Below are 26,208 nucleotides of genomic sequence, written 5' to 3'. Positions count from 1 at the left end.
CCAATCATCTCAATGGCGTGTAAAGTCAACAGGGCAGAGAGGGAGGAAAGAAGTGAGATATCCTTTTCTGGCTCCATGATTCAGGCAACATTTTTCCACTGAAAAATCAGTTAATGAGGCACCTGGGTGGCTCACTCGGTTGAGTCAGCTCAACCGTCAGCTCAGGTCATGATGTCAGCTCAGGTCATGATCTTGCAGTTTGTGAGTTTGAGCCCCATGTCAGGCCCTGTGCTGACAGCTCAGAGCCTGGAGTCTGCTTCGGATTCTGCGTCTCCCTCTTTCTCTGCCCCTCCCCTACTCGTGCTCTGTCTTTCTCTCTCAAATATAAATAAACATGAAAAGAAAAGAAAAGTTATCAGGGCTTATGATAGTCTAGGCCCTATAATTAACTACACTGGAACTAACCCAAGAACTTGAGTACATCTGTAATATGGTTCTGCAAGAAAATATTTTCTGAGTTTCAAACAGCCAAATCATAAATGAGGTTTTAAAACACAACCTGTATCAACAGGAACCTGCATGTGTATTTGCATATATTGTATTACGGGTAAATTTCAGAGTTAGCTTATGTCATGAATAAATTACTGATCACTAACTTAAATTACTTCAGGCTGTTTGTTAACCAAATGTTATGTTACAGAGTAGATTTGACCCTAACAGAAAATAAGCAGAGTCAACAACTAAGGGACAGAATCACCTCATATACTGGTGGAAGATTTAGCAAAATATACAAACACACAAAATGTATTTATAAATGCTAGTTTAATAACTAAGGTGCTTTTATAATAGAAGAGGGGAATGGACCTGCTTGTAATACAGAAAGAAAACAGAATTACCAATTATGTGAGAAGAAATCCCAGGAAAATATCTTCTTTTGATCCCAACTGTACTGCTAAAATGTTAAGCCAAGCTGCTAGAATGTTAGAATATCCTGATTCCTCAATAACGCTGGCCGACATTAGCCAGCTAGTCTCACTTCCATTTATTTACGAATTGTAGGATATAGACACACACATGATTTTTTTACAGAAATAGGTCTAAGGAGGAGGTTGAGATATGCATTTCTAACAAGTTTCCAGGTAATGTTGATCCTGTTGGCCCTGGCATCACACCTGGGGGGAACCAGTGCCCTGTCTAATCTCACTTTCCCCCATGGTTTTAACTATCACCTTTTCAGTGTGGCCTACAGTAACCCTCCTATCTAATCCTGCAATCTGTCTCCATCTCAGCACTCCCAACCTCTTAATCCTGCTCTGCTTTTTTTCTTTAATTCCTGTAACATTTGCAAACTGCTAACACATTAAACATTTTATTTGTCAGATTGTTTTGTCTTCTTTCCACTGCTAGAATGTAAGATCTACCAGAAAAAAAGATCTTGTTTTGTTAACCAATATATATTCAAAACTCCTACATATGTACTGGACATATAGTAGGTAAACAATAAATATTTGTTGAATAAATGACTGATAATACTCATCATCTCTAATTCAGATCTCTCCAACTCTTCACTTTTAATCTAAATGCCTACTCAGTATTACCACTTCAATGTCCTGTTAGTCTCAAATTCAACTTATTGAAAATAGAACTCAATACCTTCCCTTACTAACTTGTTCTTCCTCCTTTTCTTCTTGACTTAATTAGTAGCATTGTGATCCATCCAGTTTCCTTTCTATTTAAAATTCTTCACTAGTACTCCATCAGCTAGGTATGAGATTCAAGCTCCTTAGCATAGCTTATACAATGTCTTTCCTGTCTGATCCATTTTACTTCTCCAATACTGTTTTTCTCCTGCTGCTTCTATCCTCAACTACTACATATTATAGTCCAGCAATGCCTAATTTCTTACTTTCTCTGAACATACCCTGTTTTTATCATGCCTTTCTACTTGCTAGTCAATGTATTTGGAATTCTCTAATGTCTCATCAATAATTCAAAAATCAGCTTAGATCCAATAATTGCCAAGAAATATTCCCACCAAAAGAAATTCCTCCCCACAAAATATTCTTACTTAATGCTATTTCTAGTGCATAATTCTATAATTGCATATGTCACACCAAATTATAGTTTGTTTACATGTTACACCTAAACAATTCGTAAAAATAACTAGTTTATATTCATTTTATATCCTTCAGTTTCTAGCACATGACAGATATTCCTTAACATTACCTAAATCATATAAAGAGTACTTCAAAAGTCAGTTACACTATAAAAAATAAAGAGTCAATACAAAATTACCGTTCTCTGAAAACTGCTAAGGCTTACACAATTTGTGTTAAAAACTCCACTCAAAACAAGCAAACAAACAAAAAAACAAAAAAACTCCCCTCAAATAAATTTGGTCTCAAATTTCTCAGAGGACTGAACTATCCAGTGTCTTGGTCTGGCTACCTGAATTCATGATCATAAACCATATAAAGTACTTACAAAATGTGTACTAACACGTGTTTGCCACATGTCCACTTGTTTTGGTGTAAGATCAGGAATTGACAAGCCTAATCTGGAAGCCAAAGCTTCAACGTAGCCTGCAAGTCTTTAAAAAAAACAGAAGGACAGAATATGAGTTTTTAAAGAGACACACAAATGTCCTCAAGATAATGAACTAGTTACTAGAAAAGGAAACAAGATAATCTCACACCTGTAACTGGCACTCCAGAAATGGTGTAAATGTTTTTGACAACTTCCATTTTTATTGTGCATAAATATATCCAACTTAAAAATATTTAGTATTAATATATTCGATACACAGGTAAACACGTTGCCTTAGAGCAATTATTCTCCACAATTACTTTAAAAAGACCAATTCAAAGTATATAAAAAATTTTTGCAGCAGTTAACAGTTAGGCGCTTATTCCAAATTCAAAGCAAAGCACTTTAACATATGATATAAATTAATAACTGTCACCAGAAAGCAAAAATTTCCAAAATTTATCAGATTGATATACTAAGATTGATATACTTGAATTTTCAAGGCCATCTCAAGTATTTATCAGATACAAACTTACTTTATGAACTGTAATAAAAAAAGAATTGCCAACTCATCTATGCATACATCAATTATAAGATGGATCCCAAGAGCAGATATATTAAGTTCTAGAAAAAACTTAATCTGTATATCTAAGAATCAATAAAATGTAGTATCTGTTATTTGATGATATTTTTTAAAGGCAGAGGAGAAATAGTTCTTAAATATAAAGACTCCCAACAAAATCTTTATCTCTGATCAAAAAGAACTGTTTCATGATGCAATCTAAAATTAAACGGCTTTAAATTCTATTAGATCATTTGGTTGTATTAACTATAAAAAGCTATCACAGTAGCTATAATATTACCATTTTTAACGTTAATGTTGGAAATGGAGAAACGGAACGTGTAAGGGGTGATATCATTATAAATTCATGTCACAAATCCCAGGAATATAAAATTTCTGCCTTGGCCCAGAAGCAAAGAAACTTTGTGTTTAGCAGTAGCTTTGGCCCCAAACTCCAGTACAGAACTCTAATAGACAGGGTCAGATCACTTATGAAGCTGCCTTTTCTGAGATTATAGGGCTAAGTAGACTACCACTAGACCCAAATCCAAATCTCAAAACTGACCACTCTAATACACGAAGAAAGGAAGAAATAGAGCCAAAGACTGGGCAAAAGAGAGTATCTTTGTCACAGTAGTTAATGTCACCTTAGTCTAATTTATAATTTCCAGGCTTCCTCAAGCTCAAGAGGAAGCCCAGGCCACGTGTTGCTCAGAAGAGAGAATGTAAAGAGAGAAAGAGGAAAAGCTGGCCTTTTCTAAGTAGACATCCTCACTTTGTTTCATCATTCCTGCCACATGAAATAAAGGGAGCGAAAACTGGCCAAACCCTGTAATGCTCTGGCCATTCCCACATATGCTCCAGCCATCATGCCTTTTGAAAGTTCCTCTCTCCGGAAAACATGCCCAGTCAGTATCCTCACATTTGAGCCGTATCTTTTATCTTTGGGCTTAGTGGGAGAAGGGTGGGGTGAAATAATGATGGGGATTCTTGCTATTAATCCTGCCTCACCTTGGAAATGTCTATAAAAGACATATAAATACCTCAGTAAATGAAAATTAAACTCTGCTTACATTGTGGTCATCTTAGAAAACTTTTTTGCATGTATCAATCTCTTGAAAGGATTTTAAACACAAATTCCAGGTCCCTAATTCTGAAATGCAACCCAGGCATTCATATTTGATGTACACCAAAGATTTAGCACCACTCATTTAGAAAAAATAAATTTAAAACGTTAGTTTGAAAACACACCCAATAAATATCCCATTTCTTAATTCTTCTCAATTAAAGAATGGAGAAGAGAAAGAGAGCAAGGTCAGTACACACATGCACAAACGAATGAATAAATGGACCTACCCGAGTCCAGCTAAATCTGACACAAGATTTCCCAAAGCAGCAGCTAAAAAATTGAGAAGTGGGTAAGTGAATTGTTATCTGGAAATCAGAAAAATCCTTATAATACATCACTGTCTCATCAATAAAGCACTGATCTGGAAGAGTTATCACAGCTTCTGAAACCACAACAACTATATCCAAAGTAACTCACTGGATAGCTCTGAGTCAAGATTTCAAAATAGAACACAAGTCTTTCGAGATTACAGTGCTGTACTTCCATCAAGTAGTGGGTTTTTTTCTGTTGTGGCAGCCAGTTTCCATTCTGGTGTCAATACCCATACAATATTTTGTAGTTTTATCTTTCATTATATTTAAGGAAATTTGGATATTTGGAAGTTAGAGTAAAAGTTTTATGCATAGGTCTGAAATTCAAGAAAATCATATAGAGAAGAAACGTCTCTTTTATTAACTCATCTACTTCATACTTTTCTACATAATAAACACACCACTGAACCATTCCCAAATTTCACCATCATAAAAAATAGAGTAGTAACTGGGGGAAAGAAGGTAATAGAACCAAATTAGATTTTTAAACTTGTACTTCCTTCTTTGATTTTTCTACCCTTAAAAATAAATAACAGTAGAAATAAGGGTAAAAAGGTTTTAGGATAACACTGAATTAAGAGAAAAACTTATTGGGGCACCTGGGTGGCTCAACTGGTTAGGTGGGAGACATGATTTCAGCTCAGGTCATGATCTCAGAGTTCGTGAGATCGAGACCCACATCAGGCTCTGTGTTCACAGCTTGGAGCCTGCTTTGGATCCTCTGCCTCCTTCTCTGCCCCTCCCCACTCGTGCTCACTCGCTCTTTCAAAAATTAAAAAAACATTTTTCAAAAAATTTTTAAAAAAGAGAAAAACTTATTTTAACGTAGTCAGTACAGCACTATTACCCATTAGCTAACATAAAGTACCTAAAATTTCTCAGGAGAAGTGCAACATATACAAAATTAAGAATCAGAAGAATAGGATTAAGGAGATAAACTAATAGACATCTCAATGAGTAAACTTATTCAGATTAAGTATCTTCTTCTAAACCTAACCTACTGAAATGTTTTATAAGTATACAGACAATGGAATAATAACATTAATATTATTAAATACCTGCCATAGTTGAAATTCCCAAAATAATTCCAATAGACATCTCAATATGGGTGCCCTGAAAAATGATTACGAAGAAATTAATCTTAAACATTAATGAAGTGGCTACAAAAAATAGCAAAGTAGTAATAAAAAGTTAAAATAGTTAAACATGTTATTGCAACAAAATTATATACATAAAATATGCAAAAATATTCACATATAATATAGTAATGCACTTAACTATTAAATATATGCATTCACACAAAAATAACATCGATATCATTTTATTCATTAAAATTAGGCTTTCATAGAAATAAACAATAGTAACAAATACAATTATAATATAAAGAGCAATATAATCCATAATTAAAGATCTAGAATTTATATTTTCCAACCACAAAGAAAGATGCTTTAAACCTCTTGGAATACAGGGGCATCTGGGTGGCACAGTTGGTTTAACATCCAACTCTTGATTTCAGCTCAGGTCATGATCTCACGGTTTTTGAGTTCAAGTCCCACATTGAGCTCTGCGCTGACAGCATGAAGCCTGCTTGGAATTCTCTCTCTCACTCTCTCTCTGCCCCTCCCCCATGTGTGTGTGCGCGCGCACGCTCTCTCTCTCTCTCAAAATATAAATAAACAAACAAACCTACCTCTTGGAACACAAAGAAGACCAACTCATCTAATTTTAAATTCTGAATGATACATCTATATAGATATCATTGTTATTTAGTCTATCAAAAACAGAGTTAAAAAACTAGTTTCTAGGCAACCAAGAGATCACAGACTTCAAAAATTACCTTTATAACCACTTTGTTCTTTAACCATTCAGTAGTGAGACTATATATGGTTCATTTATAAGCAACAACAGCTTCTTGTACAATAGATAGAGCCGCAGCGAAACAAAAGGCTCTAGCTCTACTGCATTTGCACTGAATTTATTGAGAGTTTCAGACGTGGAACGTCCATCCCATTCTGAAGACAAGAAGGACTCATATTTTTACTTCCATTTTAAACAGAAGAAACTGAAATGAAAAAGATTAAACTATTCTAATGGGTTATTACATAGAATAAAGAAGAAATCCTATGGTCTATTGTGCTAATTCCATTCTAATACTTGGGCAATGCTGCCATAAGTAGACTTAGGTTTCCTCCTGAATACCGATGCTTGAAAATTTCTAAATAATTTTTTTAATGTTTATTTATATTTTAGAGAGAGAGAGAGAGAGACCACAAGCAGTGGAGGGGGAGAGGGAGAGGGAGAGGGAGACACAGAATCCGAAGTAGGCTCCAGGCTCCAAGCTGTGGCACAGAGTCCCGACTCGGGGCTCAAACTCATGAGCTGAACTCAAAACAGAAGGGGTGAAAGAAAGAACTTACTGCAACAATCATAATTGCATTATCCAAAAAGCCAAACCCTATGAAAGGTATCGCATTGTGGATGAATACTGAAAAACACCAAAAAGAGAAAATATATGTTAAGATTTCTATAACTTAAAATGATAAAAACAGACCATATGACTTAAGTCTCCTAAATAGATCTGATAACCTTTGAAATTTGCTTTTCATTCCCCACAGCCAAAAGATTCTGCTCCTGCAGTAAGTTCAACTACTTCGTAGAAGCTATACTAGGGAAAAACACCAAAATTAAAAACGCTGTTACATGTAAAAATAATTGTGTTAGACTTCTGGGTTGTTTTCTTACTAGCTACAAAGTACATATAGTTAATGGCGGAACAAATAAGTAAATATATATTACGAGTACCATGTTTTACCTGTTTAATTGCTATTAATATCAATCTACTTCTTATACTGTAAAGACTGATATCATAAAATTAAGCTCCATATTAGAAATAATAAAAAATACCCTGAATCAAATTTCATGGAAACTATATGGTCGCTTTTACTCACTAAACAGTTTTTTGGACAAATATGATAAAAATGTTACTACCTCATCTATATTAGCCATCTATATCCAGTCTTTCCCCCCCTCACATCATCAGTATCCCTGAAAGCTTTCACAAACTATAAACAAACTATTTGATTTAAATCAAAATGTAATTTGATCTCTTCCTAACAAAAGCATACCTTACCTTATCTATCTAACATAAAATCTGAAAGACCTGACATAATAGAAGTGTAACTAGGAAGAACTAATACCTATATATTTTTTATACATTCAGCCTCATTTTTTTTTCATATTTGCATCTTCAGCATGTTGCAGAATGCCTAGTGCATAGCAGATACTCAATGAACATTAGTTAATTAAGTTGAGGACCACTAACCTGGAAAGGAAGAGAATTCCATATTAAGAGAATTGAAGGCAAACTGTGAAATAGATTAAAAGCTGGAATAGTTAAAAGATTTTATTCTAATTCATCTATAAAATTGCCAAGATATAGTCAACATCAATTCAACTAAGGACTTTTTTAGATAAACATCAAAACTGTGAATTTTATACCGTATCCAAAAAATAGTCCCTTAAAACAATTGGTGGTATGTGTTCGGTGACTTTAGAGTGTTTTTCTTCTTTTAATGTAGTTAAGTCCACAGAAAGTATAATTAAAATATAATTCAGAAGTTATGAAAGTTTGATATTGCTACAGTCAGTTCTGCACCAACCCAGGGAAGGCTAATAAGCAGTGAACAGAACAAAACAAAAAATGCCTCTACCCAAAACAACTATCGAATACCAACATCACAAGAAAAGGGTGTATATACATCCCAGATCATTTCAGATTTCTTTTTGCTATCAGGTAAGAAAGTTCAAGATAAAAAGCAGCATTTTTTAATTACAAGGAATATTATTTTAAAAGTTATTAAAGATGATAAAAATCAAATAGTGTATTAATGATTCTTCAATTAAAGAGTCTAACCTTAGCTCTTTGACTTTTTGCCTAAGTCTAGTTACTTAACTACTAGACATCCAAACTTCTGTAATAAGCAACTCTGAAATATAAAATATATTATGTTTTTATGCTTAGACCTAAATAAATGTGTCCTATATATTAAAATTTACTTTCAACACAAAGGAAAAAATACAATTTTCATGTTGTTAAGTAACATGTACTGGCCACTCCACTGGGCATGAGATACAAAGATAAATAAGATTTGGTTACCAGCCTTCAAAAAGTTTGGGTATGGTAACACACCATACAAACGGCTCATTTCAATATGACAAAAAACTGATAGAAGTATTATACGGTGCTTGGATACAAACTGCATGAACCTAGGCTAGGAGAATCACAAAAAATTACCTGGGGGAAAAAAGTCTTAAAGAATTCTTAAATGTTTTGGTATTCGGGAAAAGTTACTTCTTTCTAATATAAATTGTATTCTACCTCTGAGAGAAAAAAGAACTGGCTATTGATTTTTAAAAGTTATGTAAGTTTACTCTCCAGTATGTAATGATCTCCTATTAATTTGTGATTTCTTCAACTTCCTTTGGAAAATACTATTCTATAACAGCAAATCACATCTAATATTTAGCTTTCACTTACAATCTACTCAAATTTACTGCACCATTAAAACATTCTCTTCTTTCATTGTCTCTATAATAAGATCCCAAACTGTTTTACATTATGTCAGTGTTAGCCTTGACTATTTAATTCCTATCATAACAGTAAAGAAAGCACACCAGCACCACTTATAAGCTTCTTCTTCGTGGCAGTGTTAAACAAACTTAACTTTCTTCATCATTACAAACAGCACACCGTAAGTATTTTCTCCACCAGAGAACAGTTCTACCCAGCCCTGAGCTCAGACTTTCAAGTTCTGAAATTACCCAACTTAAATCCAAACTAAAGTAAACATATCCTTTTTACTGGGAATCAAGGAAACCTTACCATAAGCATAATTTTATTTCTACATGGTAACTACAGTTTAACAATGTTAGATACTGTTACAAATGTCGAAATTCCCTAACATCGTAATATGTCTTAAACCAAGTTTATAAACTTTTTGTTTCAGCATGATAAATAAGATAATCTACTCTCTCTGGAAAAATTAAATTTACTGACTCTTCTATACTATCAGTGAATGATACAGTTATTTCAAGTCTAAAAGACAGATGCACAAATATTTAACAATTATAGAACCATTACCATATCTCAGCTGTCCTGGTGTGGGTGGTGGTGCTTCCAATTTTTCTAAAGGGGAAAAAAAGGGTTTAGGTCAAGAATTAGTTACCACAGCATGAGTTCTTTTTTATTACAGTGAAGAAAATACCAGCAGATTTACAAAGTGGGAGAATATCAAAGTTTATTCATACATTTTTGTAGGATAACAAACCAAAGTTATCCATACAGAAAATAATACTTGGTACGGATTACATCACAAGGCTAGAAAACAAAACTGAACTTTAGTTACAAGTCTACCATAGACCCTATGGCCTTGGGTAATCATTAGCTTTTCATTTTTCTTTTTTTTTTTTTAAATCTTTACATCTATATAATGGGCCTGATTAGTTACAGTAAAAACAAAACAAAACAAAACAAAACCCACCAAAAACACAAAAAACAAAAACCTTTGAAATATAGTTACCCTTCTTTAAGATGGCAATGATAGATGTCTTAAGAAATATATATACAAACAAACATTGATAGCAGAAAAAAGAATATTCAAATAGACCTAGATATCCTTTAAAAAACAGAAAATAATATTTTTAAAGCAATGTATTTCAACAATGACTTCACCGGATTGTGCTCTGTTCCTTAATCTCCCTTGATAATATAACGAAATATTTTGAGTTTTGGAACCTATACTATTGGATAATATAGAATATTCTACACAATAAAAAGTAGAGTGCTAGTCAAAATCACAAGTAACAATAAACTATTTATAATATATATATCATAATAAACACACCAAATTTTCCCAAAGTAATATCTTTAACTGCCATCATTAAATCTAAAAATTAACAATTATTATAAAGAAGCAACATACCTCATCTCATAACAATAACCATCTCACCATTTGTGTAAGTACAAGAGTGAGCTCTGGTAAAATGGCAGAGAACTGTACTTTACCCTCCTCCTCCAGTCCAAAAAAATTAACACCCACACCATGGATCACACTGCTCTAAAGGTTTAGTACAACCAGACTGTCCAAGGAAACACATTACAAACTGGATATATATTTTCTAAAATTTTTATTTATACTCTGTGACAACATAAGAAGTGAAGAATTTAGCTTTAGAAAAAGTAAAAAGCAAATGTATCTCCATTGATAAACTATGTAAAAAAGTATTGTCCATATTTGTGAATGGTATTTTACTAAAAGCGCATACACTACCAAAATGGTTTTACAATAAGTATGCTAAAACCTTGAGTTTAATCAACGATCATATTATTCAGACAGTTCTAAGAATGCAAGTTTAAGTTTTCTTTTCCCCTTTTTAGAAGAGTTATGAAATGAAGATATACTAATCTTTGCAGAATTTCCCATCTGATTAAAGTATATTCGCCGTCTGTTGACTAACACCATTACCTCAAGATCTATTTTGAAAGCATGCAAATGGTTTTCCAAATTTTAACAAGGAACATAGGTTACTACATACTCCAGAGTTTTCTGCTGAAGTAAACATGCAAAAGTGGTTACATACCAGAACTATTTGCTAGATGCATTACTCTCATCATCACTACAGTTCTGACACTGTGAGGAGAAGTCCTTGTCAGTTGACTGGAACATCTTGAAATACCTAAAAATTCAACAAGCAGGACTTTCCCAATAGAATGAGAGTATACAGAGTCCTTGCTTTTACTTCTTCAAATTCCCTACATCTTCATATTGGGCAAAATATTTAAAATATTTTACAACTCCTAAGAAGAAAGGGTAAGAGGTAGGCAAATGTATAATGTGCAGCAAAGAGCAAACAATCAAATAATATAATCAATATTCTTCATCTCTCTTTCCTATTACACATACGGATTAAAAAACTAAAACTAATGAAAAAATAACTTTTTTAAAGACTGAGAAAGAGAAAGAAATATAAAGTAAAGGAGACAGAGCAGGAAGGAAAACCACTGGCACAGAGATTAAAGTAAAATCAAAGCAGAGACTTTGCCTCCTGCTTCACAAAGAACCTAATAAGCAGCAAGAGGAAACATGAAAGGAACATTTCCTAGAAAGTGGAAATTTTATTGGAAAGTATCTGTCAAGTGTTTTAAGCCATAAGTTGATCATTTTGAGGACTTTGACGCTGTTTATTACCTTATTATGTTAACTAAATCAAAACTATATATATATCAGAAGTGAAAAACATTAGAGGTTCAATGCACAACAGAACTCAATCTTGGAAGTAAGCCCACGCAATCTTATACAGGTTTAAACTGTACTGGCTGTGAGGCACCTGGGTGGCTCAGTCGGTTAAGCACCCACCTCTTCATCTCCACTCAGGTCATGATCTCACGGTTCCTGGGATCCAGCCCCACATTGGGTTCTGTGCTGACAGTGCGAAGCCTGCTTGGGATTCTCTCCCTCTCCTTCTCTCTCTACCCCTCTCCCACCCTCTGTCTCTTGAAACAAACTTAAAAAAAAAAAAAAAAAACACCAAAAAACTGTAGTCGCTGCTAACATAACCTCCCTCAAAACAGTCACAATAAACCCCAGAAGCTTTTTATTTCCCTACATATGTATCTTAACCTTAAGAATTATCTTTTTTTTATTAAAAAAAATTTTTTTAATGTTTTTTATTTTTGAGAGAGACAGAGACAGAATGCGAGTGAGTTAGGGGCAGAGAGAGGGAGACACAGAAGCAGAAGCAGGCTCCAGGCTCTGAGCTGTCAGCACAGAGCCCGACGCGGGGCTCGAACTCACGAACTGTGAGATCACGACCTGAGCCGAAGCCAGACGCTCAACTGACTTAAGCCACCCAGGCACCCCAAGAATTTTCTTTTTGAGGGCACCTGAGTGGCTCGGTCAGTTAAGCAATTGACCCTTGATTTTGGCTCAGGTCGTGATCTCACGGTTTGTGAGATTGAGCTGGTTTGTGAGATTGAGCCCCACTGTGGGCTCCGTGCTGAGAGCAGCACAGAGCCTGCTTGGGATTCTCTCTCTCCCTCTCTCTCTGTCCTGCCCCCTGCTCGCACTCTCTCTCATTCTCTCTCTCAAAATAAATAAATAAACTTGAGAATTTTCTTTTGACATATAGTAAACTATCGACACTTACATTGGAAATATATTCTAATCTAATGTTTCATTAAGAAAACTTTGGAGTTAGAAAAACCTAGTTCTTTCAGTTTGGGTGTGTATGTGTGTGTGTGAATGTATGTGTGTGTGTGTGTGTAATATACACCATTACTTTTTTCTTTTTCTAAATATCTTGAAATAATAAGATAATCATTAACACTAGACTGTATTTTACCATATCATATTTTCCAATGATTTTAACTTAAAAAATTCTGGTTCTACTTCCACTACTGGCTTCCTAACCTCCTGTGAGACCAATTTTCCTGCATAGAATATCTATAAACTATAAACAAATATGTAATAAATATATAACTACCTAAAAGCACTAGAAAATGTCCAAAAACAGGTTGATTCTGGAAAGGAATCAACACTTAGAAAAAGGAACGGAACTAAGTGAATTAGCTGCTTATTGTAGCTTTTGGCCTAAGGGCAGACCTCACCCACAATATTGGGGCAACTAAAACTCCAACAAAATATCTTCAGTCTTTCTGGCCTGCAGAAGCAGTGGCCAGGGTGCAAGGTAGCCAAAGCCACTAGAAAGTGAAAGGGGAGTCCTGGAAATGATAAAGACAGAAAGGAGGAGGAGCCCTAAATTCTGTATATACAGTAGGTTCAAATACATGGCTGACCTGTGAACCACACATGTGTGGTAAAAACCAAAACAAATCTCAGCTAAGGGTAAAATAACTGAAGATTTGAGCTGTACACCAAGATACAGTTTGTAGTATGAGCCTAACCATCAACTGCCTGCTAAAACAAGTAAAGAAAAATCAGTCTCTTTTAGAAGAATAAAGCACAATCCAGAGTCTCTACAACATGATAATTGCAGCAGTGACTAAGATATAATCTAAAATGCTTCACAAACAAAGAAACAGGACAAAATGACCCATCTTCAGGAGAAAAAAACAATATACGAAGATAAATTCTGAAGTGACTCAAATGTTAGAAGTAGCAGACAAGGTCTAATAAAGTAGCAATTAAAATTATATTCAAAAACATAAATGAAGACATAGTCAAATAGAAACTATAAAAAGAACCAAACTCATATGAAAATTATCTGAAATCTTAAAATTAATTGGATAGGCTTAAAAGCAGAATGAAGAGCGAACATGATAGACCAATAAAAACTATTCATCCAGGGGCGCCTGGGTGGCTCAGTCGGTTGGGCGTCCGACTTCAGCTCAGGTCACAATCTCGCGGTCTGTGAGTTCGAGCCCTGCGTCAGGCTGTGGGATGATGGCTCAGAGCCTGGAGCCTGCTTCTGATTTTGTGTCTCCCTCTCTCTCTGCCCCTCCCCCATTCATGCTCTGTCTCTCTCTGTCTCAAAAATAAATAAACGTTAAAAAAAATTATTCATCTGAAGAACAGAAAATAAAAGGATTGAGAAATAACAAATCAGTCTCAGAGACTTGTGGCTAAATATCAAAAAGTCAAAACATGTATAACTGGAGTTCCAGAAAGCAAGAAGAAAAAAAACAAAAAAAAATGTTTGAACAAATAATGTCTAATAATTTCCCAAATTTGGTGGAAGACAAAAATTTCAAGAGTCATGAAAGTTCAGTGAACCCCTAGTAGAATAAACATGAAGAAAATCAATGATAAAAAAGAATCTTATATAGTCACAAAAAAATGACACGTTCACTAAAGGAAAACAATGATTTACAGGATTCAAGAAGGGGGGAAAAAAAGCTATCGGCCATTATTCTGTATCCAGAAAGATTATCCTTCAAGAATGAAGGCAAATGTATTTCAGAAAAACTAAAACTATGAGAATATGTTGCCAGCCAACCTGCAATATAGGAAATGTGAGAGCGAGTTCTTCAGACTGAAGGGAAACGCCAGTTGGGCAGTAGGATCTTTAGGAAAGGATGAAGAGTATCAGAAATGGTTATATAAAAAACTACTTGTTCCCTGGTAATTTAATTTAGGTAGACCTGACTACCTATAGAAAAAACTGTAACTCTGCCTTATGGAGTTTATAACATACGTAGATGTAATACATATGACATCAAAGCATAAAGGATGAAAGAGGTTACAAATGGACCAACTGGGTAATTTGGTTGCGATATTTCTACAATGTCTATTAAGTAGTACAATATTAGCTCTAAGTAGTCTATGAAAAACTAAGAATGAATATTTGTTTTTTTAAAAAATATTTATTTATTTTTGAGAGAAAGTGAGGGAGGAGTAGAGAGACAGGGAGACAGAGAATTGAAGCAGGGTCAATTCCAAGCTGTCAGCATAGAGCCCAACGCGGGGCTTGAACCCACGAACCATGAGATCATGATCTGAACCAAAGTTGGACATTTAACCAGCTGAGCCACCCAGTGCCCCAAGAATGCATATTTGTAATGCCTAGAGCAATCACACATACAGACAAAATGTAATGAGAATACGATTAAAAAGCTAGTAAATAATTTGAAAGGAATTTTTAAGAATTAAGTAAAAAAAATGCAGGAAATGAGAACAGAGGGACAAAAAGCAAATAGTAAAATAGCAAACCTATATCCTACCATGTCAGTAATTTACATTCAATGTTAATGGACTAAACTAAACGCGTCAATGAAAAGGCAGAGTTTGTCAAAATGGATAAAAAAGCAAGACCCAACTATAAGATATCCACAAGAATTACACTTTAATAGGTTGAAAGTAAATGGATGGTAAAAGATATACTTATTATACAAACACTAAGCTTATAAAGGCTGGCGTGGCTATTTTAATATCACATGAAGTAGACCTAAAGAATATGACCAGAACCAGGGACATTTCAAAATGATAAAAGAGTTAATTCATCAAAAGGCAAAATAATAATTTGATTATGCCTAATAACATAGCTTCAAAATGCATGATGCAAAATCTGACAGAATTAAAGGGCAAAATAAACAATTCCACAGTCATACTTAGAGAGATAGTAACCTCTTTCTCAGCAACTGACAGAAAACTAGGCAAAAATATCAGTAAGATACAGATTATTTGAACAACACTACCAATCATCCTGATCCAATTAATATTTAAACAACACCCAACAACTATAGAATACATATATTCTTCTAAAGTGGAGATGGTTCATTCACCGAGAGACCATAAGCTGATCCACAAAACAGATGTTAATAAATTTATGATTAAAATCATAAAGAATACATTCTGTGACCAAAATGGAATCAACAATAAGGTATCCAGAAAAAAAGTTTTGGAAATTAAATAACATTTTCTAAATACATGGGCCTGGGGTGCCTGGGTGGCTCAGTCAGTTAAGCCTCTGCCTGTAGCTCAGGTCATGATCTCACATTTGTGAGTTCAAGCCCCACACTGGGCTCTCTGCTGTCAACACAGAGCCTGCTTCAGATCCTCTGTCTCCCTCTGCCCTTCCCCTGCTCACTCACTCTCTCTCTCTCTCTCAAAATAAATAAACATTTTAACATAATTAAATACATGGGCCAAAGAAGAAATCAAAAGGGAAATTAGACTGAATATCAATGAAAATACAACATATCAAAATTTATGGGATGCTTAAATGGGATATGAATGCTTAAAGGAAAGCTTATAGTTTGAAATACTTACATTAATAAGAAGAAAGGTCTAAGATAAATGGCTTACAGTTTTATCTTAAGAAGCTATGAAAAAAAGACCAAGAGCGAGTTAAATCAAAAGTAAACAAAAAGGAAATAACAAAAGAAAAGAGCCGAAATCAATAAATAGAAAATAAAGGAAATAGACAAAGACAAAAGTTGGTTCTTTGAAATGATCAACAAAATTAATAAGCCTTTAGGTACACTGATCAAGAAAGAGAAAACACAAAATACTAATATCAGAAATAAAAGAAGGGACATCACTACAGATCCTAAAGAAATTAAAGAGAGTATTACCAGTAACTTTATGCCAACAAATTCAACAACTTTGATAAAATGGACAAATTGTTTGAAAAATACAATTTACCAAAACTGACATAAAATGAAACAAAAAATCTGAATAGTTCTATCTATTAATAAGATTGAATTTGTCACCAAACACTTTTCCATAACATATACACACAAAAATCCTCCAGGCTCAGATGGTTTCATTGGTGAATTTTGTCAAATGCTTAAACACACACACACACACACACACACACACACACACACACACACACACAATCTTATATAAACTCACAAATTATTTCAAAAAACAGAAGATATGAAAATACTTCCCAATTTATGAGGTCAGAATAATCCTAAAAATAAAACCTAACCAAGAAATCGCAAAAAAGAAAAATCTGCACACCAATATTCCTCATGAACAGACACCAAAATCCTTAATTGAATGATCACTCTTCTGCTTTCTTTAAGTGTGTTTATTCATAATAGTGGCGAAAAAATAGTATCCATACTCCCTTGCATTTTTCCCTTTTTTTAGATATTTCTCATTATTGGAAGAAGCTGCTCTTACTAGAGTTCCATGTTTAGAAATACATAGGTTAGGGGGTGCCTGGGTGGCTCAGTCAGTTAAGCATCTGACTCTTGATTTCGGCTCAGGTCATGATTTCATGGTTTGTGGGTTCGAGCCCTGCATCAGGCTCTGCGCTGACAGCATGGAGCCTGCTTGCGATTCTCTCTATGCCTCTCTCTCTGCCCCTCCCCTTCTCTCTCTCTCTCTCAAAAGATAAACTAAAAATAAAATTAAAATAAAAAAAAGAAATACATAGGTTAGGAAAATTATCTGCAAGCATTTATGAGGTAATATTTATATATAGGATTTTTTTCCTTTGGATGGTGCATTTAAGTCTGCCTGAGGAAGGGTAAATAAGAAAAGACAGTTGTTGCAAACAGCTAGTTTTTACTGTATCAAATCAAATGAAAATTATTTGAAATGGAACTCTCTCTTCCTCCAACATATCCTTGAGAATTTAAATATATTAAAGTATTATAAAACAGACAAATCTTGGGGCGCCTAGGTGGCGCAGTCGGTTAAGCGTCCGACTTCAGCCAGGTCACGATCTCGCGGTCCGTGAGTTCGAGCCCCGCGTCGGGCTCTGGGCTGATGGCTCAGAGCCTGGAGCCTGCTTCCGATTCTGTGTCTCCCTCTCTCTCTGCCCCTCCCCCGTTCATGCTCTGTCTCTCTCTGTCCCAAAAATAAATAAACGTTGAAAAAAAAAAAAATTAAAAAAAAAAAAAAAACAGACAAATCTTTTCCTAATATAAAAATATCTGAGATACTAATTACAAATCTTGAGAATATAAGAAAAACACTTGGTATGTTTAAATATAGGATTTTTTTTAACACTTTCAACATTTTGTTTTGCTTCAGCAACCCAGCAAGACTAGAGAAAATGATTTAAAATGTAAAGCAATTTTACTTTTTTTCTAAATGCAATGAAACTCTAACTTTTTAGATTGTATAAAGCATGAGGTATTCAGTTAGTTTGCTAATTAACTGAAGCAACCAGAGACCTGTCGTAGCTTCTAAAGATGCCGTTATTGCCTATGTAATGTTAACATTTTTTAAAAAGGAATTATTTCTTTGATGTATTAGAATACTATAGTGCATCACAATCATTTTAATGCTCAATTAATAGCTCTTTAGGAAGTATAAAAGTGAGGGCACTATCATATAAAAAAGAAATGAGAAGAGAGTCAAAAGAAAACACAAATTAAGAATTTTTTTCTCCTATTTCAGGAATAATAATGTATTTAATCCAGCTGTGTTTTATATTTTCCTACATAAATATAAGTATAAATAAGTTTGGTACTGTATTTACTTAAAGAAAGAGGAATGTTAGATTAGGAAGAGAGCAGCAGAGGGAGGAATGAGAAACAGAACATGGTAAGAAAAACAGATGAGCAACAAATGCAGAGATTTTTTTTTTTAACAGAGAGGGAGGGAGGGAGAGAGATTATTTTAAAGGGAGCCTCAGAAAAGGCGACACAAGAAAGAGACTCCCTAGATCTGGGCAAATTAATTGCTGGAACATGGATTTTTTTCAGTCTCTCTACTGCGATGCTTTGTTGATCAGTCATCCAGCAGTCTAAACTTGGTATCTTTGGATCAGATTCCATTGTGCACACAGAGAACTAATACACAGCACAATGCTGAGCACTATGAGAAAAACAGATGAATAAAAAGCATCTCAACTGTGCCAGAGGTTCTCAGGTTTTGCTGTAGGACACAGGTCTAAATGTTTCTGTATCCTAGGTCACATTCTAAAAGCTTATTTTATTTGTTAAAGTGTATTTATTTATTTTGAGAGAGAAAGAGTGCACAGGAGGGGCAGAGAGAAAGAGAATCCCAAGCAGGCTCTGCACTGTTAGCACAGAGCCCGACGCAGGTCTTGAACTCACGAACCCTGAGATCATGACCTGAGCCAACATCAGAGACTTAACTGACTGAGCCACCCACGTGCCCCTAAAAGTTTATTTTAAAATAAATTCCTGAGTGGGGCACCTGGGTGGTTCAGTCAGTTGAATGTCCCACTCTTGACTTCAGCTCAAGTCATGATCTCATGGCTTGTGGGATCGAGCCCCATGGCCGAGCTCTGTGCTTATAGCACAGAGCCTGCTTGGGACTCTCTTCCTCGCTCTCTGCCTCTACCCTGCTCATGTGTGCACATGTGTGTGCACATGCACTCTCTCTTTCAAAATAAACATAAAAAATAAAATAAAATAAATTTTAAAGTAAATTCCTGACCAATTGTTTATCATTACCCTTTTTTAAAACCTTAAAATGGCATTTAGTAGGAGATAAGTTGGCTAATTGTAGGTTCTAATAAATTAATTTCCAGTTAATCTTTTTTTTTTTTTTTCTTTTTCCTGTACTGGAAGGTAACCGATAATAGTTTATTAGTAAGCATCAGGAGAAGCTTTTCCTAGGACATGTATTTGGGACAGTAATCCTACAACCAAACCTATAATTATTGCAATGACAACAGGACCTCTAACCATAGAAGAACAACTATTACCACTTGAAAGCTCATATTTCCTTTAATCCTAGAAAATTCCTAGTAGGTTTTACTAAAATATTTTATACCACTTCATAACTAAAATGTAACTTTTGTATTCAAATATTTTTATCAGTGTTATAAGTATAAGAGTAAATTTACACACATGTGTTATACTCTATAAGAGTAAAATTTACTCTTTATATTAGTGCTTAGAATAAAGTAGAAAATTTGTTTAAATTACACTTTTCAGGAACATACAACATGCGAGTTAAAAACAAATTTTTTTAATGTTTTATTTTTGAGAGAGCACAAGCGGGGGAGGGGCAGAGAGAAGGGGGCAGAGGATCTGAAGTGGGCTGCGCACCAACAGCAGCAAGCCCGATGAGGGGCTTGAACTCATAAACCTTGAGATCATGACTTGAGCTGAAGTCAGATGCCCAACCGACTAAGCCACACAGGTGCCCCTATATGCAAGTTTTAAACAGAGCCTCTGGAAACAGAACAACTGTCTGCAGCCTGGCCATACAATGCCTTGTGCCTCTGATTGTGCTTTTCAAGCAAAATATATTGCTTAAATAGGAATTTACTGTAAACATCTTACATTAAACAAGCCATATTTATATACACACATGCATGCATTATGTATATGTATACATAACTTACACAAATATTTATTTATTTGTATTTACATATATTAAAGAGATGTGGATATTGAGTTTGTTTTTTTTTTGACTTAGGAATTTTTAAGCAAAATTAGAAAATAACATTTAAAATACTAATTATCTTTTGTCTTGTCTAAAGGAAAAAGTTACACTTTTCAAGTATGAAGATCATACATGTTTACTGCAGGAAGTTAATTGGATTCAGAAAAAAAAATTAAGTACCTATAACTTCTCAGAAATAAACATTTTGATGTATTACCCTTTGATCTTTTTTCTATAGAGATGTATACATAAAACATATTCTGCCATTTTTACAAAAGCATTATATGGTGAATATTTTCCCTTATCTTCAATTTTTTTAAGGTAATGATTTGATTGGTGGCATTTTTTTTTTCTATTTGGCCATGATTTCTATTTATGTTATTTTATTTTAATTTTTTCTTCCAAGTTTTTATTTAAATTCAAGTTAGTTAACATTTAGTGTAGTATTGGTTTCAGGAGTAGAATTTAGTGATTCATCACTTACATATAACACCAAGTGCTCTCCTTAATGTCCTTCACCCATTTAGCTCATCTCCCCACCCGACTTGCCAACAGCAGCCCTCAGTTTGTCCTGTGTAGTTAAGAGTCTCTTATGGTTTGTCTCCCTCTCTGTTTTTATCTTATTTTATTTTGCCTTCCCTTCCCCTGTGTTCATCTGTTTTGTTTATTAAATTCCACATATGAGTGAAATCATATAGTGTTTGTCTTTCTCTGACTGACTTATTTCACTTAGCATAATACACCCTAGTTTCATTCACCTCGTTGCAAATGGCAAGATTTCATTCTTTTTGGTGGCTGAGTAATATTCCACTGTAGTGTGTTTATACGTGTGTGTGTGTGTGTGTATTTCTTTATCTATTCATCAGTTGATGGACATTTGGGCTCTTTCTATATTTTGGCTACTGTTTGACAGTGCTGCTATAAATATTGGGGTGCATGTGCCCCTTTGAATAAGTTATTTTTGCATCCTTGGGATAAATACTTAGTAGCACAATTGCTGGGTCCTAGGGTAGTTCTATTTTTAATTTTTTGAGGAACCTCCATACTATATTCCAGAGTGGCTGCACCAGTTCAGATTACCACCAAGAGTGTAAGAGGGTTCCCGTTTCTCCACATGCTCACCAACATGTTGTTTCCTGAGTTGTTAATTTTAAGCCATTCTCACAGGTGTGAGGCAGTATCTCATTATAGTTTTGATTTGTATTTCTCTGATGATAAGTAATATTGAGCATCTTTTCATGTGTCTGTTAGCCACCTAGACATCTTCTTTGGCAAAGTGTCTATTCATGTCTTCTGCCCATTTCTTCACTGGATTGTTTTTTGGGTGTTGAGTTTGATAAGTTCTTTATAGATTTTGGATACTAGCCCTTTATCAGATATGTCATTTGCAAATATCTTCTACCATTCCAATAGCTGCCTTTTAGTTTTGTTGATTGTTTCCTTTGCTGTGCAGAAGTTTTTTATCTTGATGAGGTCCCAATAGTTTATTTTTGTCTTGTTTCCCTTGCCTCCAGAAATGTGTCTAGTAAGAAACTGCTATAGCTAAGGTCAAAGAGGTTGCTGTCTGTGTTCTCCTCCAGGATTTTGATGTTTTCCTGTCTCACAGTTAGGTCTTTCAGCCATTTTGAATTTATTTTTGTGTCTGGTGTAAGAAAGCCGTCCGGTTTCATACTTCTGCATGTCACTGTCCAGTTTTCCCAACACCATCTGTTGAAGAGACTGTCTTTTTTAATTGGATATTCTTCTTTAATTGGATATTCTTTTGTGGTAGATTAGTTGACTGTATAGTTGTGAGTCCATTTCTGGGTTTTCTATTCTGTTCTACTGATCTATGTGTCTGTTTTTGTGCCAGTACCATACTGTCTTGATGATCACAGCTTTATAATGCAGCTTGAAGTCCGGAATTGTGATGCCTCCTGCTGTGCTTTTCTTTTTCAACATTACTTTGGCGATTCAGGGTCTTTTCTGGTACCATACAAATTTTAGAATTGTTTGTTTTAGCTCTGTGAAAACTGCTGGTGTTATTTTGATAAGGATCGCACTGAGTGTGTAGATTGCTTTGGGCAGTATAGACATTTTAATAATATTTGCTCTTCTAATCCATGAGCATGGAATGTTTTTCCATTTCTTTGGGTCTTCTTCCCAATTTCTTCCTCAACAATTTCTTTCCGAAGTGTTCTATAGTTTTCAGTTACACATTTTCTACCTCATTGGTTAGGTTTATTCAGAGGTATCTTATGGATTTTGGTGTCATTGTAAATAAGGTTGATTCCTTGAATTCTCTTTCTGCTGCTTCATTATTGCTATCTAGAAATATTGGTGGCATTTTTTCATCATATGATGTATAACAGTTTAATCCCCTATCACTAGATATTTATTGTTTTTTTTCCACATTTACAAATAATATTAATATAAACTTGTATCTAAATCTTTTTATGTTCCTCTGAAAGTTCCTTAGGGTAGATTCCTAAATGGTAATACTGAGTCAGAAGGAAGGAAGGAAGTTAAGGATTCTTAAAATTTTGCAAAATTTCTCTCAGAAAGAGTATGTCAAATTATTCCCATCTTGCTTCATGATTTTTCCAATATAACACTCCATTAAAAATATTTTCATGTTTTCAGAATGTAGACATGTATAATGTTGTCATTAAAGCAAATATTTGAAAGAAATTTCTAAGCCCTAATCAGTTATCAATTATTTTAATTGGTATTTTAATTGGTAAAATATTGTAATAAAACAATCAGGTAGAGTGAGTCTGAGATATCTCCCTTTAACTATATTTTCCTTTGAAAATAACTCTTATAAAAAACCTTCAGTCTAATATTAATAAGTATTTATAAAATACTTTTTATGATAAGGTATGCCTTGTTTCTTTTTTAAACAAGTTACTCTACTTAGAGGTATATCTTAAATTGAAAATCAAAATGCTTTGGTAGAACTGTAAGTAGAATATTACTGTTTCTATGTTTTAGCCTCTATTATAAAATTATAAAACACATTTATAATGGTGATACTGGAAAACAAAACTAGACCCCTTGGCGTACAAAATGAGTTTTATTACATTATTCAGTAGAAACCATAATTTGTCATTTTAATAGTTAAACATTCCATTCATTAAATTTAACCATATTTTACAAAGTATAAATCCAAACTTAAAAAAAAATCTGAAAAACAAAAGAAGTGTCTTGTTTTCTATTATGATTTCAAGGCAATGACAATTCTAAATGTGGTAACTTATTTTAGTCTGTTACTATGGACATAATCATCAATATAAGATCACAAATCAAAGTAATAATTTAAAATCATTTATAATGTACTTAACAAGAAAAGTACTACTAAAGCAACTACACTGAGATAGTTTAATGCACATGTTATTCCTTCAATTACAAATAACTCGATAGTCTAAATGTCCAATTAGCTAGTTTTGATCTTTTGAGCACCTACTACTTGTTCCAGGCCCCACCCCAGCATCTTCCCCAAGGAAGTACAGGAAGTAGAGTTCGCAACACAAATCACACTTTGGTCTAATAGATTTATGAAAAGAACAGGGATGAAACTACTGTGTTTAAGCAACAATTTAGAGCCTGCAAGTTTCAGTTACTCTATTTATGAACATTACGAATAATGGTTTAGACTTTTAACAAAATCAAAAGTTCTAAAGGGTAAGGTGAAATTTGCAATAAATATAGAACACATTAAAGAATTTAAAGATTTAAAATGCAAACCATGCCATATACAAAATAATTTAAACAAATAGTATAAAATGATCAAACATGCACCAAACAGGATAAAGCTTTAAAAAAAGGTTTATTTTCAAAAGCCACAAAGCAGTATTTTCAAAAGAAACGCAATCATATGGCTAAGTAACACACTTATAAAAACTGACACTCAAAACTGAAAAATGGAAACATTCTTTAGAAGTAGCAAGGAACTAAACTTTTTAACTTAGTAAATTTAAATTATCAAGTCTTTTATAATAAAAGCTATAATTGTAAAAGTACTTTTTAATAATTTTTTTAAGTGCATGCTTTAAAAAAAATGCATGCCTTAGCTAAGACCAAAGACAAAAAGCATTTGAGTGTGATTTTGTCATTTTATTTAGCATTTAAAAGTTTATTGCAACATGCACATTATGTAGAAAAGAAACTTCTACCTGGATGGCATAATAATACTATTACCTCATTAACTTCTGGGGAACATAACATGGGACCTGGGGTTTCTTTTTTTTAAATTTTTTTTTTTTCAACGTTTATTTATTTTGGGGACAGAGAGAGACAGAGCATGAACGGGGGAGGGGCAGAGAGAGAGGGAGACACAGAATCGGAAACAGGCTCCAGGCTCTGAGCCATCAGCCCAGAGCCCGACGCGGGGCTCGAACTCCCGGACCGCGAGATCGTGACCTGGCTGAAGTCGGACGCTTAACCGACTGCGCCACCCAGGCGCCCCAAACCTGGGGTTTCATTGTAACCTACACTGGTATCTAATTCACTTCACTGCAATTAACCCATTCCCGGGTTGAGGCAGGCCAGTCATGTAACAGCTGAGGGCAGGAGTTGGCCAGCAGTAATGATGAAGAAGACAGTGCCCAATTAATTATCACTTTTATTAACATAATTAGTGTATTAGCTTGTTAACTGCTTAACTCTGGCTTAAAAAAGTAAATACTAGAAGTACAATAATTTATTTCTCTCTTATCTGTCATTTCCTAGGATTTTTTTTTAGGATAATCAAACATTGATTTGTTGTTGCTTTTACATGTCTAACTTGTATATATTATATATACATATATATATGAATATATGCATACATACACTTATATATACTACTTAACACAGAGATTACGTTCCTTCCTTTCCTTCATGCCAAAGGAAGGCAGAAAAAGGAAATAATTATTACTATATATAATGATATTCCTTTTTTAAAAAAGGCTAAGATAAAAACAACAGTACAACTCATAAAATAATCAGATCTTCTTACTTTTACTTATTACATACAGACGATAGTATGTAACTTTAAGAAACTTTAGAAGATCATACGGCTAGGTATATTATACATAGATACATTGTATTATAGATGGAAAGCTTAAAGTGAGCTAGAAAAACATAATATTTCATCTTGGAACAGGATAAGTAATAGAGATATCTGTGGGTATAGTTACCTAGATTCCCCAGAGGACATTCATTTTAAAACAAAATTACTTAGGGGTGCCTGGGTGGCTCAGTCGGCTAAACGAAGCATCCAACTTCGGCTCAGGTCACGATCTCAACAGCCATGAGTTCGAGCCCCACGTCAGGCTCTGTGCTGACAGTCCAGAAGAGCCTGGAGCCTGCTTTGGATTCTGTGTCTCCCTCTCTCTCTGCCCCTCCCCCACCGGCACTCTGTGTCTGCCTCTCAAAAATAAATAAACATTAAAAATTTTTTTAAATAAAATTGCTTAATACTAGAAAGGAGCTGAGATTTTTCATCAATGAATTACCTTTTTCCTTTTCAATCATTCTTCAAAGAATTATTTCACAGAATGTTAAAGCTGAAAGGATCCTTAGAAACCATCTGCTAGTAATTCTCAACATGGAGTATACCTCAACCCTTGTTCACAAATAACAGGGTTGCTTTTGGATGTGACAGTGACTGGGAAATGCTACTGGTATTAGAGATTCTAAACACCCTGCAATGCACAAGAGAGTCCTTCATAATGAAGATTTATCCAGCTCAAATGCCAGTAGTATACCCACTAAGAAATACTGAGTTAATTCTCCACTTTGAAGATGGAGCCATTTAGGCCCAGAGATGTTAAGTGACTTATTTGAGGCTACACAGCTGGATCTAGAATCCAGATTAACATTCTCTTGTTCTACTTCTCTTTCAATGAATAAAATCTCAATAGAAAACCAAGAATC

General features: G+C 34.4%; 1 protein-coding gene across 4 annotated transcripts in view; it reads right to left on the bottom strand.

Moving 5' to 3' along the window:
* Positions 1–26,208, bottom strand: part of TMEM65 (transmembrane protein 65) — a 53,266-nt gene that overhangs the window by 7,179 nt on the left and 19,879 nt on the right. For 2 of the 4 annotated variants that reach the window (XM_030304489.1, XM_030304491.1), the window contains 5 exons: positions 9,609–9,653; positions 6,886–6,953; positions 5,527–5,581; positions 4,385–4,427; positions 2,425–2,530 (listed from right to left, as the gene is read on the bottom strand). In XM_030304489.1, coding sequence (XP_030160349.1) covers positions 2,425–2,530; positions 4,385–4,427; positions 5,527–5,581; positions 6,886–6,953; positions 9,609–9,653 — 317 coding nt within the window. Of the gene's footprint in view, positions 1–2,424; positions 2,531–4,384; positions 4,428–5,526; positions 5,582–6,885; positions 6,954–9,608; positions 9,654–11,107; positions 11,204–26,208 lie in introns of all 4 variants that reach the window. The other 2 variants (XM_030304490.1, XM_030304488.1) reach the window with 2 other exon arrangements.

The sequence above is a fragment of the Lynx canadensis genome, chromosome F2, assembly GCF_007474595.2.
Source record: "Lynx canadensis isolate LIC74 chromosome F2, mLynCan4.pri.v2, whole genome shotgun sequence".
Classification (NCBI taxonomy): Eukaryota; Metazoa; Chordata; class Mammalia; order Carnivora; family Felidae; genus Lynx; species Lynx canadensis.
The sequence above is the reverse complement of the archived record's forward strand: the minus strand, read 5'-3'. Positions and strand labels throughout refer to the sequence as shown.